The sequence below is a fragment of the Poromitra crassiceps genome (assembly GCF_964638095.1).
Source record: "Poromitra crassiceps genome assembly, chromosome: 6".
Lineage (NCBI taxonomy): Eukaryota > Metazoa > Chordata > Actinopteri > Beryciformes > Melamphaidae > Poromitra > Poromitra crassiceps.
Window position 1 is genome coordinate 1,092,501 of NC_139627.1, and position 12,380 is coordinate 1,104,880.

The 12,380-nt window shown below is 42.8% G+C and overlaps 1 protein-coding gene across 2 annotated transcripts in view; it reads left to right on the top strand.

The window, feature by feature from the left end:
* The window catches only part of LOC310778678 (cyclin-dependent kinase 20-like), a 22,699-nt gene extending 14,929 nt beyond the window's left edge, over positions 1-7,770 (top strand). For both annotated transcript variants that reach the window (XM_083639170.1, XM_083639169.1), the window contains exon 9: positions 7,485-7,770. In XM_083639170.1, the coding sequence (XP_083495296.1) occupies positions 7,485-7,676 (192 nt within the window). In that variant the 3' untranslated portion in view covers positions 7,677-7,770. The remainder of the gene's footprint in view (positions 1-7,484) is intronic.
* Positions 7,771-12,380: the final 4,610 nt, after the last annotated feature.

Sequence of the window (12,380 nt, forward strand, 5' to 3'; positions counted from 1 at the left end):
ACACACACACACACACACACACACACACACACACACTAATGGTATAGAGCAGGGGTTCCCAAACTTAAGAATGCCGCGGCTACTTCGAAATCTGAAAATCTCCCGGGGCGCACCCAACCCTTTAATCACAACTGTGATCAACACACAAGACTAAGATGATGTATTTCCCTACATGTTTTTTTATTTTAACAGAGCATGTGAACCTGGTCATATGGGAAATTAATAATCCAATTTGCCAACATTTTCTCCCCCCTTACTCATCAATAGTATTTAAATGCATAACACATTTGTTGAGACAAAATGTGATGAGCAACAACAAGAAATCAACCCACAAGCTATTAATGCTATTTAGGCTGTGAAAAATGCTACCTGATCTGTAAAGGGGAGGCTGGTGGGTACCCAGTGAACCAGTTTTCATTCAGATAAATTGAGCTGAGAGGTCAAGGGACCCCTTTGAAATAGTTTTCCCTCACCAAAATTGAACCTATGTTTGGAGCGTTATTTAGACAGACAAACAGACACCGCTGATAGGATTTTCATATCCTGAAACATGCTGCGCACAATGGAGTTGGTCTGTAAAAACGTTTCTGAGGCAAATCCTGAGCCAGTCCTGTGGTCACTGGTGACTGTGGGAAAAATTCAGGTTACATAATCGCTGGCAGTGTTGTTACTCAGGAAGTGTGTTATATAATAGAAATTGACAGCCAAAAGGTAAACAGCAAACCACTTGAAGAAAACCAAAAGATGGAGCAAGGAGTCAGAAGCCGTCTTAAATGATGTATTAACTCATTCATGGCCAGTTTAGGACTGCCAATATTTAGCACAGGCCAAAGATTTTCATAATTGTTGGTCATCTTTCAAGACCCACAGTAAATGATCTATTAGCACCAGAGTGATTTGCAATACCTCAAAATGAAGATGTACGTCTCTGGGTTCACCAGGGGAAAAAAAGTGAGCTTTTAGCATGTTCTGTACTCTACTTATATCCATTTATATACACCCTGTTTTCACCCAAAAGGTCTCTCTGAGATGACAAACAGGAGAAAAGGCAATTTCTGTAAAATACACATTCTCAAGCAGAACTCGCTCTCAATTCTTTTATTTTGAACTGTATTGACATCAGACATGTAAATACTATTCGTTATGACACAAATGAAAAAAAATATATATATATATATATATATATATACACATGAAGTGCTTTTTTTTTTACATTCAACAATACAGCAGTGTGAGTGAGTGTGCAGACAGACACACAGACAGACAGACAGACAGACAGACAGACAGACAGACACACCGACAGACAGACAGACAGACACACATACACACACACACACACACACACACACACACACACACACACACACGATCCCCCTTCGTTGCGTGATTTCTAACCCCACATAGGATAAGCAATAACCACGCCCTGTGGCGCCGGGATTGGCCAGGAGCAACACTGGAGGGCACGCAGCCCAGCGATTTCATGAACCAACTGAATAGCTCTTGAGAACGGACAGCGGGCTGCTGTGACTGCCGCTTCTGGCTTGTTAGCTGTTCGTGTGTTTATTTTGTTTTGTTCTGGTCCACCCGTCCTCGTCCATGTCTCCCTGTATCCTCCCTGCTATTTGATCGTTCCCGTTTTCCCCTCGGCTATTCAACACGTCCTCACCGCCCTCTGATCGATCATTTCCTCATTCCTCCGATGATCAAACGCATCTCTGGATTACTTTCTCCCGTTTTCTCCGGCTGGCACACAGGAAAGCGACCAGCTCCTGCAGCGCGCCGAGGGGCGTTTCAATGGCGTTTCTCCTGTCTGCACATAGTGCACAAGGAAGCGTTTATCCGTTTTCTGCTTTTCCTCTTGCTCAATTTCAAAACAACAGCTGCGGTATGTGTTTGTTCACGTGTTGTCTTAGATGCTAGGGACCTGATACTATGTCACAGGCTGAGGAAGTGTTTGAACTACGCCCTGCAGTAATAAAAACAAAAACACGTCAAACACGTCATTGGCCCTCTGGGCTATTCCTGATAACACGTCAAAGACGTCATTGGCCCTGAATGAGTTAACATAGATCTTGGCCAAGAGATGCACTCTTGTATATTCACGAATGGATAGTTAGTTAGTTATTTTTATTGACACAAATAGTTAAAACATTTGGGTCCAAACAACATAAAAAAGAAAACACATGAATATGATAAACCCATAAGTAAAAGTAATAAAAAGTAATTCAGTACAATTGACAGCACAAAGTAATACCATCACTCCGTAGAAGCTTGCTGGTGCTCTAAAAGCTCAAGGCAGGCATGTATCATCACTAGGATTCTCTAGGACACTAGGAGTCCTGCGTGACAGCCTGGGCACACCAATATGTGTTCTTCATTTTGGATGCCAGTCTTACAGCAACGCACTCGCTGTTCTGGTGGTGTACGACTTCCACCTTCCCATCTCTACTCTCAGTCTGTGAGAGGACAGTCTGAACCTTGTGAAGCTTATTCGCAGGTCGTCTTCGATGTACGGTGTCTTGCTGGTAAAAGTGGGTGAACAGATATATCTGGGTTGATGGCTTGGTAGGTCTTATATCTTGTTCCCTCCTTAGATCGTAATTCCTCCGCCAACTCCCTACGGTCACTCTGAATATGATCTGGTTTCTGCATTATCTCAGTTCAATGTGAGTTCATGACTTTGTTCTCGTTCTTAATCATTTCAAGAACATACCATAAGGGGTCGTCAAGCATGCCATGATGCTGCTTTATCTTGGTGATACACAGGCTTACAATGCAATGAACAGAAAGTCAAGGATACTTATAAGACACACATCAGATTACATCTGTCTTGACGCACATTTGAAGGCTAATCTGCAGACAAGCTATCTGCTATTCTGGCTCTGTACAGGACATGGTGACACAGTGACAGGGTACAGTCTGAGATAGAGAGGAGCTGCAAATGTGCGCTACAGGTTATCTGAATATGACGTCTTGTCTATGTACTGTATGTACCATAAGTATGTGTAACTTAAATGATATTAACTGCCGATTTTTGGCCGGAGACTAAAAACGTACCTTTTCGGGCTACACCTGGGTCCCTCCGGAATCGGTTAACCCTTATTGATTATATATGGTTTTAGTTATGTTTTCATTGTTTGTATTTCTCTGAATGAATTGTATTGAAATGTGATGTAAGTCGCTTTGGATAAAAGCGTCTGCCAAATGAAATAAAGTAAAGTAAAAGTAAGTAAAGTAACTAGTGATTGTCCAAATAAAGGCTAATGTGATTTAAATGTTCCCTATCATGTTGTAAGTGGAGTAAAAATGTTACTTTTTACTCCTTTAACACGTTCACTGCCAATGACGAGTTGACTCGTCAAACACAATCCAACCGTTCACTGCCAGTGACGAGTTGACTCGTCAAAAAATATATATATATTTTTTTGACGGTGCTACGTGGATCAATGCCCCCCACGTCTCCTATAAAAATATTGGAAGTATTGAATTAGTATAATCTATTTTACCGACCAACTAAGTGGCGACAGTGCTCTCCCGACAGAGAGAAAGGCAACCAAAAACAGCCGCGGGAGAAAGCCATTCTCAAGGAAATGGCTTGGCGATTTTACAGTCATCAGTCACCAGACTCGCCCGAGAGCGGCCGCGCCAGCAGCAGCACACAGAGAGCGGAGAGCGGTGCTGGCGTGGGGGATTGCAAATTTGCATAATAGATTATGGGTGAAACACACTTTGAAACACCCGCAGAAAGGCCAGAATCGCATGCATTCCGAAAACCCAGAAACGAACGAGCCTCATTCTCATACTGTAGGCGAAAACGCTTTCACGCTGCTGCACACGGGCGGGTGGGTTCCAAAAATAGACTGGGTGGGCAGCATAAAGCCTAGAATCGCACAAAGCTTCATCAAAGCTCTCAACCGAAAATCCAAGAAACGATTGAGTCCTATCCACAGTCCACACTCGCCACACTCGCCGACGAGGGGCCGCCAGAGAGGGAGGCTGCTCACTGCTCAGACAGGCAGGAGAAACTGGCTTGTGACAAACGCCACCAGACACGCCCACGGAGGGAGGAGTTTAAGGGAGAGGGTGTTCAGAACTATATTGTTCAGATGTCTGATCTCTCACTGATGCCAAAAATAAATGGTTAAAGTGACTGTTCTGCCTGTTTGATTGAATTTCACAAAACTGCGATTATCTCAGCTTCCTGTCTCAGACACTGAAACCATGCTGTACTCAACGGCTAATATCTACATAACTACTAACTCTACAAACTAACTCTTTTAGACAGAGAAAGCACACATTCTATTAGTACTTTTGTGAACTTCGTGTTCACAAAGTCCAAGCAGAAAATTATCCTCGGCTCTTGTAAAATGAGCCAGAATCCTCAAAAAACGGCTTGGCAGAAGCTACTTACAGTAAAAAAAAAATGGCTGGCAGTGAATGTGTTAAAAAGTAATACAATGATCTACTCGTTACTAAAGTGACGTAGAATCTCTTTAGCCAGCTCCTTTTAGAACTGAATCCACTTCATTGGAACATTAATTAACTTAACAGTCAACAATCCAAGCCAAACTGCATACTTTTTATGTATTTGTCTACCTAGCTCAAAAAACCAAATGAAGTTACTTGGATTAGTAACTGTAATATAATAATGACTGTTTGGGAAGCTGTAATCCCTTACACTAGTTACTGGGGAAAGTAATAAAGTTACAGTAACGTGTTAGTGAGTCGTGCGTTATTGCCCAACACCGATCACTGGCACAACATTAACATCTCTATGTATGTGGCTTTGGATCAAAGGCTCTGCCAAATAAGAAATTGAAATTGTAAATGCAAAAGTAAATAACCTATAATGAATTCAGATTTTTTTATTCTGCCATGTTCTCTAACATCCTTCATCTATTTAATTTCAGCAATCTATACCTAATCTATGAATCCATAGCTTCCAATAAGGACTGAGGAATAATAATAATTATAATTATATATAACTTACCTGTTATTGAGAAAGCCAAAAGTAGCAGCACAGCATACGTTACTAGCTCACCCATTTTCTTTTCTCTTTTTCACCTGTAATGAGGAAACAGGAAGTACAGCAGCTTATATACAGATTTATACTTTTCAAAATAATTCACTGCTCAGATGGTCCTGACAGAATCCTATTATCTTTGTGTGACATGGAAGATGAAGCCATCCTAATGCATGTGATGTCTCAGCTATATAACGCACACAGATCCGGTTAAAGTTATAAATGTTATAAAGATTTTCTACTAATCAAGATGACCAAAAAAGTTGACAATCTACTTGTTTTACTAAGTGTATTGTACAATAGCTCAATCCTATTATTGGTGATGACAGTCCAGCAATGTACAAAGAGAATGACTTATTATACAAATTAGGGTTATCAATTCAATTCAATTCAATTCAGTTTTATTTATAGTGTAAAATCACCATGAGACATGGTCCCGAAACACTTTACAGTTAAAGAAGACATCATAAACCAGTACAATACATGATACAGTGCATGATCAAGTTGAAAGAAGTCAAGTAAAAGCAGACCGTATGAGAGCTACAGTAAGAACAATAAGTTAAAGTTAAAGGAAAGGGTGTTAAAACACAGGTAATAAATCAATCACAATGAGAGAAATACTAGTAAAATAAAATAAAGTGCACTATCAAATAATATCATATGCTTGTGAGAATGAGTAAGTTTTAAGTCTAATTATTAAATGACGATTGCTACTCACCAATGGCAGCTTAAATTGGCACTTTTAAGGCACTGTATCTTCAACTGCTGTGGCCAAGCAGAGTCCTTTTATAATGTAATGTAATGCCCGTTTGTTAGTCATACTGTAATGTGGACTTTGTGCCGCTAGGGGGCGGCATTTACAATGAATAGGACTAACCAGGGTGGAACTGCATAACTGGTGGGGGACAACATGTTTACTATTTGCTTGTTTAAGCTTAGAATGAAGCATGCGCAAATCAGTTGTAGTTAGAGGGGAGATCAAATCACGATTTTAACTGCTTGAGACTTGACTTGATGCATGGACAGAAGACTTGAGACTTGACTTGAGTTGGCTTCTGGGTGACTTTCACTTATACTTTAATTAATTGTATGGAATGATTTAATTAATTGAAATTGATTATAGAAAGCAAACTCAAGCTCTTACCAAGTTTTTATCCTAGAGATAACCCCAGAAATATTTTGGTTTCTTTAAGATATTAAATTGACTAGAAATAGTGTGTGCTCCACGGGCTCATTTCTAGCTTTGTGTGTTCATTCCTATCCACCTTATTTCTAGCGGCCATGATGCCTATGCGTTTTTCTTCCGGTGTGATCCTCCCAGCCTTGTTGCTGACAGCTTGACGGCCGTCTGGGCGAAGAATGGAGCAAATCACTAATCACATCCAGCTTGGCAAAAATCTTGTCGATAAATATCCCTTTAAGAGCACAGTGCGCAGCCTACTGTGGCTAATGTTAGCGGCTAGCTAGCTATGTTACATGGCAGTAAAACGCCACTAAATGACCAAATTCATTAACTTTTAACCATTTCGAGTAGCACTGTTTCCATACGGACCCCCAGCGTTGGTTAGTTGTTTATAACGTGACTATATTTATAACTTTGATAATGTACTCCAGTTTCCGGTTTATAATTCGGGTCTGCAGCCAAAGAGTATAACAAAGGAAATGGCAAGCTGCAACAATAAGTCACGTTAAACCGGAACTTGTACCCACAATTATTTGTACAGTGGGGCATTAAAAAATAAGGTGGATACTTTCTTCTGATAACAGGATCTCTACTGTAGCTTTAAAAATTACCCTGCTACAGCCATTTGATTGCCCGTGAAAATCAGTGTTGGCAGACCACTCGCGGGCCACCTGCAGTACCTCCACAGCCCGCTAGTGGGCCACAGCCCACAGTTTGGGAATCACTGAGAGGGCCTAAGCCCACGTTCACACAGCACGCCGAAGCAACGCTCAACCGGAGCTGTACCTACGCTGTACCTTGAGGCATGAAGTCAATGGGAGTTGTGGGTGGGTTCAAGGCGCGACAGTAGGCGCTGAGAGGAAAAGAGAAGGCGTCTTGTGTGAACAGTAAGGCGTACGTTCAGCTTGTGCTGACTTCAAGCTTCAGTTCTGCTTACGTTCGGTGTCCTGTGTGAACGAGGGCTTAGTCATGCCCATAAGTTCAGCATACAACCTAAGAGATTTCATAACCAATTCATTTTCACATAGACATTTTGTAAAATGCTTATAAAAATAGATTTACTTGCTTGGTCGAACCAGCTATATTTAGAATCAGGAGAGACTATAGAACATTTCACTCAGACAAAAACATCTTTTTATTTATTTATTTTTTAAGTCTGAGTGAAATGATCTAGGCATGTATGTAAGTGTACATTGTGATGATGTCATCTCTGTACAGTATGTATGTATGTATGTATGTAAGTGTATATTGTAATGAGGTCATCACCTGGTCCCACAGGCTCTGCTGCACCCGTACTTCTTCTGCTGTCCTCTGCCCGCTCATCACTCTGAGCTGCCCATCCCTCAGAGGGGGGGCCGCCCCCCCCGCCAGCGCCCCCTGCCTCCCCCCAATCACTTCTCCCTGGACCTGCCCCTGCAGCACAGCCTAGTCGACCCCGCCCTGCTGCAGGGATACGCCCACTGCCTCTGAGGACACGCCCCGTGCCTCTGACCACAGGACATGCCCCCTGCCTCCGAGGACACGCCCCCTGCCTCTGACCACAGGACACGCCCCTGCTTCAGAGGACACACCCCTGCCTCTGAGGACATGCCTCTGCCTCAGAGGACACGTCCCTGCTTCAGAGGACACACCCCTGCCTCTGAGGACACACACCCTGCCTCCGAGGACACGCCCCCTGCCTCTGACCATAGGACACGTCCCTGCTTCAGAGGACACACCCCTGCCTCTGAGGACATGCCCCTGCCTCAGAGGACATGCCCCCTTCTGAGGACACACACCCTGCCACTGACCAGAGGACATGCCCCCTGCCTCCAAGGACACGCCCCCTGCCTCTGAGGACACACCCCCTGTTCCTGACCAGCATGGTTGGTTGCAAACCCACTTTTTCAGTCAAACTGATTCTGACTCTGTGACATCACTTCCTGTGTTCCCTGACCGGTAGCGTTTGGTGTTTTTCCAACCCAGCTTAGATGAAAACATGTCGTCTCCAAATGTTTAAACTAACCTGTCGATGTCAAATGAAGACCTCAGTTCAAACCTCACTCCTGCAGTGTCCTGCAGGTCTGCTACAATTGCAGATGCGATTGTTAGAAATTTGTTTCAAAGCCTCTGCAGACTTACAACTACTAAACTGTGTGGCTTTTGGAAATAAATCCTTCTCACTGGCAAAGTCTTTTTGTATACACTGGAACAGGGGGTGAAGTGTGTAAGTGTGTCTGTAGCCGTGTTTGGAATGGTTCACTCAGTCACTATTCCCTCAGTCTCGGCTCCCAGACGTTTGCTGAGTGGCGCCAACAGAGCGAAGCGGATAGAGACTGAGAACTGAGTCTACTGTTCCCCTAGTCTGACTTCATGGAAGCAGGCTGCTGCTATAAGCTCTCATTGATACAAACCATTTCAGTCGGCAGCGGAAGAAAATCCCTTTCCGTTCCCTGCAAGCTCTGCCATTGGCTCAGACCCGCTCTGACTGCATGTCGAATCTGTCGATCTCAAATGCCTCCGCCGCTGTGCGTGTCAAATCGCTGTGAAACAACAACAACGCTAGCTCATTGCTACACGCAGAAAATGGCAACTTTTGACAAAGATTTGGATTGTGCAATAAAGCAGGCCTGCTTGTTACTTTTGGTGGATCGTTGTAAAGGTAAAGAGAGCCTTTCCCCCCCGCTATACCAGAGTGGAGGTATTACCAGCTAGACTCTCCGGTGCAGGGAGATACTATTATACTAGATCAGGGGTTCCCAACCTTTTTTTGCTCGTGACCCTATTTTGAAGTCGCCAAAATCTAGGGACCCGCGACATTCAAATTCCGGTACACCATCGATAATGTCATCAGTGACATCGTCAGTGATGTCACATAGTGTGCTTCTTTTTCCCCTGCAGAATTCTGACTTTAATCTGAGAATTCTGACTTTAATCTAAAAACTCTGGCTTTATTTTCAGAATCCTGATTTAAAGTTATAATCTCAAAGATTTTCATCTAAAAAAATTAGAGTCACTCACAATGTTGATTGAGGATATGGTCCATTGATGGAAGCCTTTGCAGTATATAGTGACATTAGTAATGTCACATAATGCAACACTGTTTGGATGTCACCTGCAATTACCACTCATTGCCATAGGTGTCACCCAAGAGAACAAAACTGAAATCTTAGAGATTATCACTTTAAACTCAGAACTAAAAAATAAGTAAAAATGTACAAAAAAAATCGCAAGTGACCCTAATCATCTTCGGTAGTATTAAATTGGGTCTGGTGTAAAAAAAAATACAAATAAATTTCAGGCGACCCTATTTGAATCCCAGGCTACCACATTTAGGGTCGCGACCCTAAGGTTGGGAACCACTGTACTAGATACTATTCCCCATGTAGTGTTTATCATATAGTAAACTATTTGGGGAATGATCAAACAAGTTTCAGACACCTCTCTCACTCACCTACCTCACTCTTCTTCTCCTTCTGTAAACATGACAGCATTGCATTGTGGTATATGGGAGAGAGAATGTAGGCTACATTCTCTGTTCACTAGAAATGGCAGTGCATTATGGGTATTTTATATTCACATGACCGCAGCCTGTCCTGCAGGTCACATGACCTCAGCTCACTGGTCGAAGCTCCTTATCTCAGTCACTCCTTTATTGACTCAGCAGCTGGTTTCCATATCTTTTATTTCAGTAGCTCATATCTCTGGTCAGTTTGAATGTGAGAGAGACGGGGCGAGTCACTCTACTGACACGCTCACAGAGATGAGGTACTCTACAATGCTACTTTATAGTTATTTTATAACCATCACATGTTTTAAAATATAGTTCTGAAAGGTCACTAGTAATACATGTAATACAAAAAAATACAAAAACTATTATTTTTACAGTACTGTTTTCAGTAGTAGTAAAAACGTGAAAAATAAATTAACTCCGATTGCACAATAGACCCTTCTCACGGGGGCCATTTTGTGTAAAAAAGGCAGGGTAAACACAGGTGCAAGCAAAACACTAATGAGGGTTTCAAACTTCCATGATTGGAAGTTGGAAACCCTCATTAGTGTCTTGCTTGCACCTGTGTTTATTCTGCCTTTTTGACACAAAATGGCCCCTGTGAAAAGGGTCTATCGGTAAAATAATAATAATATCAATGACAATAAATAAAAGGCAATAGAGTTGAGTTGTGTTGAGGTGTATTCAATCTGCTAAATGTGCACCGTGTGCTATGTTTTCCGGGTTGAACGTCATGTCTACTCAAAACATTTTGCAACCGTTTGCAACAGCGTACCGCAGGGATGACGTATTGGCTGTGAGCTACGTTGTCTCTTGTTTGGTGGGTGTGTCAGAGCGGCGTGTATATAAAGCCCACCGTTTAAAGAGGCAGGGCGCACAGTGGATCCAACAGATGGCTTCAACGCTTGTGTCACACAACAAGGTGTTCAAAGCACCACTGTTTCCGTTGGAGTTGAAAAATGACACTTTTTAGTTATCAGATTTATCATTAAAGACAATGGGAAAAAGATGGAAGATTGTCTTTCTTTCTTTTTCTTTCTTCTCCCCTGTCAATTCCAAGGTCTCTGGTCCAGGATGAGAGCATGCTTTTTGGCAATGCATGCCCTATGTGGGGAAAAAAAGAGGCTGAACTGACTCCAGGGTTCAGTCTGAGTGTGCTCCACCTGGCTCCTCCCACCTCCTCTCCTCTGGACCAGCTCAGCCTGCAGACCACACACAGTCTGCTTCACTGACAGAGCAACCAGAGTCCAGACAGCTTCTCTCTCTGATGTTCTAACCCAACTCTCTGTCTCTCTCCTTCTGTCTCTCTCCTCATCCTACCTGTTGTTCTGTCATCCCTCTCTCTCCTGACTCAGCAGGTCGGTCTCTGTGAGTATCAGGATTTTAATTTAGTTTTATTCTCTACATCAGTGGTTCTCAAACTGTGGTACAGGTACCATCAGCGGTACGTGGAACGCTGCCAGGTGGGACGCCAGATGACTCCGATGACCCTCTGAAACCATTACAGTGTTTATAACTTGTGAATTTGTGGTTTAGCAGCAGAATCAAACATTTTGAATAGATTTTGAATAGTTTTAAATTTAGGCTATTTATCCTTAACTTAACCAGGTGAGTCCCAATGAGATCTCCATCTTTTTGCATACTGCACTCATAGCTCATTGGTACATGGATGGTTTTCTTTGATCAGAGGTGGTACTTGGCCTTTCTGTTCTAAAATATTATTGATGCTATTATTTTATTCTGTCACTTATTGTCTTTTTTATTTCTCTTGTATTTGTGTTGTTTTCTAGCACAGTATTTTAGCTCTTTCTTCCTTTGTTTTATTCTCTAGTTTTTCTCTCTCCTAGTGATGATGTCAGCACCTCAGAACCACACAGTGATGATGTCACAGCCTCAGAACCACACAGCGATGATGTCAGATTGGTTGGAAGTAGCTGGTTGGTTCTCCTCTCCCGTGATGACACCTCGAGCAGAAGCAGCGAGCCACGGTCAGTCTCCTCCCGTCTACACAGCCCGTTCCCAACATGTTGTCATCCAGCTGACGATACTGACGTGAGAGGTCCTCTCACAGGTTATTTTCTTGTCATTTTTGGATGTGCAGGGTAGTCCAGCAGAACCTCCTACAACAGTGCTTCCCAACCTGGCCCACTTGAAAATCTCAAAAATGTTGGCGGCCCACATCTAACCGTCAACAGCGTGGAGACCAAATAATGCGTTCTCAGAGCACTTTTTATTTTAACGATAAAAGGAGCTGTCCATCAGCAGTACACAGAAACCAGGAACTAAAAGTCAGGGGCTGTCTGCAATAGGCTAATTAACAAATAATTAATTATAAATTAAATAACTATCATTCAACAATGGAGAAATGCATTCTCATACATAATCTTTTCTTTCCCCACGAAGATCGTAAATGATTTGGTGGCCCACTTGCAATACCTTTGCAGCCCACCAGTGGGCCCCGGCCCACAGTGTGAAATGGCTGTCCTACAACATCTGAAAGGGATGCCACGGGATTGTGACAGTAAGCCGAGCTTGCTAACGCTAAGGCCAAGCCGATCAGTGGTTTTCGTAAGTCGCTGAAAGCATGGAAAGGCCGGATTCTCTAAAAATGTCTCTATTCTAGTCTGAGCTGATGCCCTCCTCTCTCAGCACAAGAAGAGGGTCATCTTACCACGGAGTCATTA